The sequence below is a fragment of the Otolemur garnettii genome, unplaced genomic scaffold, assembly GCF_000181295.1.
Source record: "Otolemur garnettii isolate 467f Iridium unplaced genomic scaffold, OtoGar3 scaffold00256, whole genome shotgun sequence".
Taxonomy (NCBI): Eukaryota; Metazoa; Chordata; class Mammalia; order Primates; family Galagidae; genus Otolemur; species Otolemur garnettii.
Window position 1 is genome coordinate 1,032,747 of NW_003852651.1, and position 2,007 is coordinate 1,034,753.

The following is a 2,007-nucleotide window of genomic DNA, read 5'->3' on the forward strand; positions in this document are numbered from 1 at the left end:
TTCAAATCTCTTTGCCCAAGTGGTAAGCTGAGGGAGGGAACAAAGACACCAGCAATTTCTCTGAATAAACATATCAGCTCCTATTATTATTATTAACAAGAATTTGAGCAGTTTTGAGAAATCTGAAACTTGAGCCTTGTGTGTGGGCAGCCTCTTGTCTGGAGTCACACACACACACACACACACACACTCCTAGGGAGGTATTAAACTGTGGAGTAAAACGCCACTGGTGTTAATCTCCTCCAAGGAATCAGTGGGAGAGAGGCAATGTTCCGACTCCTTCAGCTTACTTTTTAATTTTCCCTTTTTCTGGGGGTTCCCTCCCCTACCAAGAATGGGGTCTTTGGTCCCCATTCTGCCATAAGGTACTCCCCACTACTTGGGAAACTGAGGCAAGAGGATCACTTGAGCCCAGGTTGCTGTGAGCTAGGCTGATGCCATTGCACTCTAGCCTGGGGCAACAGAGTGAGACTGTGTCTCAAAAAATAAGTTACATTTTTAAAGCTATGCTCAGCGAGTTCTGTGCCCCAGGGCCTGGAATCTGTATCTGTAGTATGTTCTCCACATCTCTCCTGAGAAGTACAGATCTAGAACCCACAGCCCCATATGTCTTCCATGTTGGGTGTCCTTTAAGAGAGTAACTGTGGTGGTGTCATCGATTGCTCTGATACACTTTTCTATTGGTCTTGTCTTGCTGCCTGGTCTGAGGAAATAGTGTACGTTCTCAGGCTCGGCTTCAGCTTGTTCTGCCTGGGCCGAGCTACGCAGGGATTTGGCCGCCTGGGAGTCACGTGCACCAGACCGGAAGATGGCGGGAGCTGCAGAAGATGTACGAACGCTTTTCCGGGCTGGGATACGCGTGGTACTGGAGGCCTGGCCGGCCCTGCAGGTCAGTGGGGCCACGGCAGTATCAAGATTGTGGCCTGGAGAAGAACAAGAATTGGCTGGGCGAGGGTCCCGAGGCTTGACTAGGTGGAGTAAGCGGCGGACCCTTTGGCTACCCCAGACCAGCTCTGACCTGGTGGGCTTATGCCTGTGTTCGCAGATTGCTGTGGAGAATGGCTTCGGGGGCCTGCACAGTCAAGAGAAGGCCGAGTGGCTGGGAGGTGCAGTGGAGGATTACTTCATTCACAATGGTGAGTACATGTGAGGCTCTGAGACCTGTGTAGGGGTTGGAGAAGAGGAGCTTCAGAGGCAGAATCCTGGGTTCCGTTGCCTTACAGGCTGTGCCAGTGACTCATGGTATCATGCTGAACAAGGCAATTTAGCTATCTGAGGCTCAGTTTCCTAGTTCTTAAAATGGGTATATAAGTACCCACTCTAGCCCTGTCCAATATAAATTTACATCATATAATATAAACATTTTTAGCAACCGCCTTAATAACGTGAAATGAAGCAAATAAAATTAATAATATTTGTTAGTAAACTTAATGTATCCAAATGTTTCAACATGTGATCAATATAAATCGTTCTTGAGATATTTCACACCTTTTTTAGTATTGTCGCTAAATCTGGTCCTTTATAGTTTTAGCACATCTCAGTTTGGCCCGGCCACATTTTAAATCTTAGTAACCACATGTGGCTATTTAGACAGCATAGATCTACAGTTTTGGGTTGGTTTTGAGGGTGAAACAAGAACAAGGGGTTCAGCAGGGGGCCTGACGTGTGCACAATATGGTTTTTATAAAATTCTTCATGTTCTATTCTTGGAGATGACATTGGGCCAAATAATTTTTCTCAAGAAAGTTTACTATCTAGTGAGGGATCCAAACAAATAAATAGATAGTTAAAACACTGGATAAGAGGTGTTCTAATGAGGAGCTCAGGGTACATGGGGTAACATGAGACTGGGGAGATTCTGGCTTCTCAGGGTAGTTGGTGATTGGGTTGAGTCTGAAGGGATGAGAAGGAGTTAACTAGGTGGGGGAGGCAGAGAAAACACTCAAGTTCTGCAGTATGAGGAGATAATGTGTTGTATTTGGTGGGTTTTTTTTTTTTTTTTTTTTT

The 2,007-nt window shown here is 45.7% G+C and overlaps 1 protein-coding gene across 2 annotated transcripts in view; it reads left to right on the forward strand.

Moving 5' to 3' along the window:
- Positions 1 to 599: 599 nt before the first annotated feature.
- Positions 600 to 2,007, forward strand: part of TSR2 (TSR2, ribosome maturation factor) — a 6,943-nt gene continuing 5,535 nt past the window's right edge. Inside the window, exons 1-2 of one of the 2 annotated variants that reach the window (XM_003802724.3) lie at positions 600 to 889; positions 1,046 to 1,136. In XM_003802724.3, the coding sequence (XP_003802772.1) occupies positions 809 to 889; positions 1,046 to 1,136 (172 nt within the window). In that variant the 5' untranslated portion in view covers positions 600 to 808. Of the gene's footprint in view, positions 1,137 to 2,007 lie in introns of both variants that reach the window. The other variant, XM_023508545.1, reaches the window with a different exon arrangement.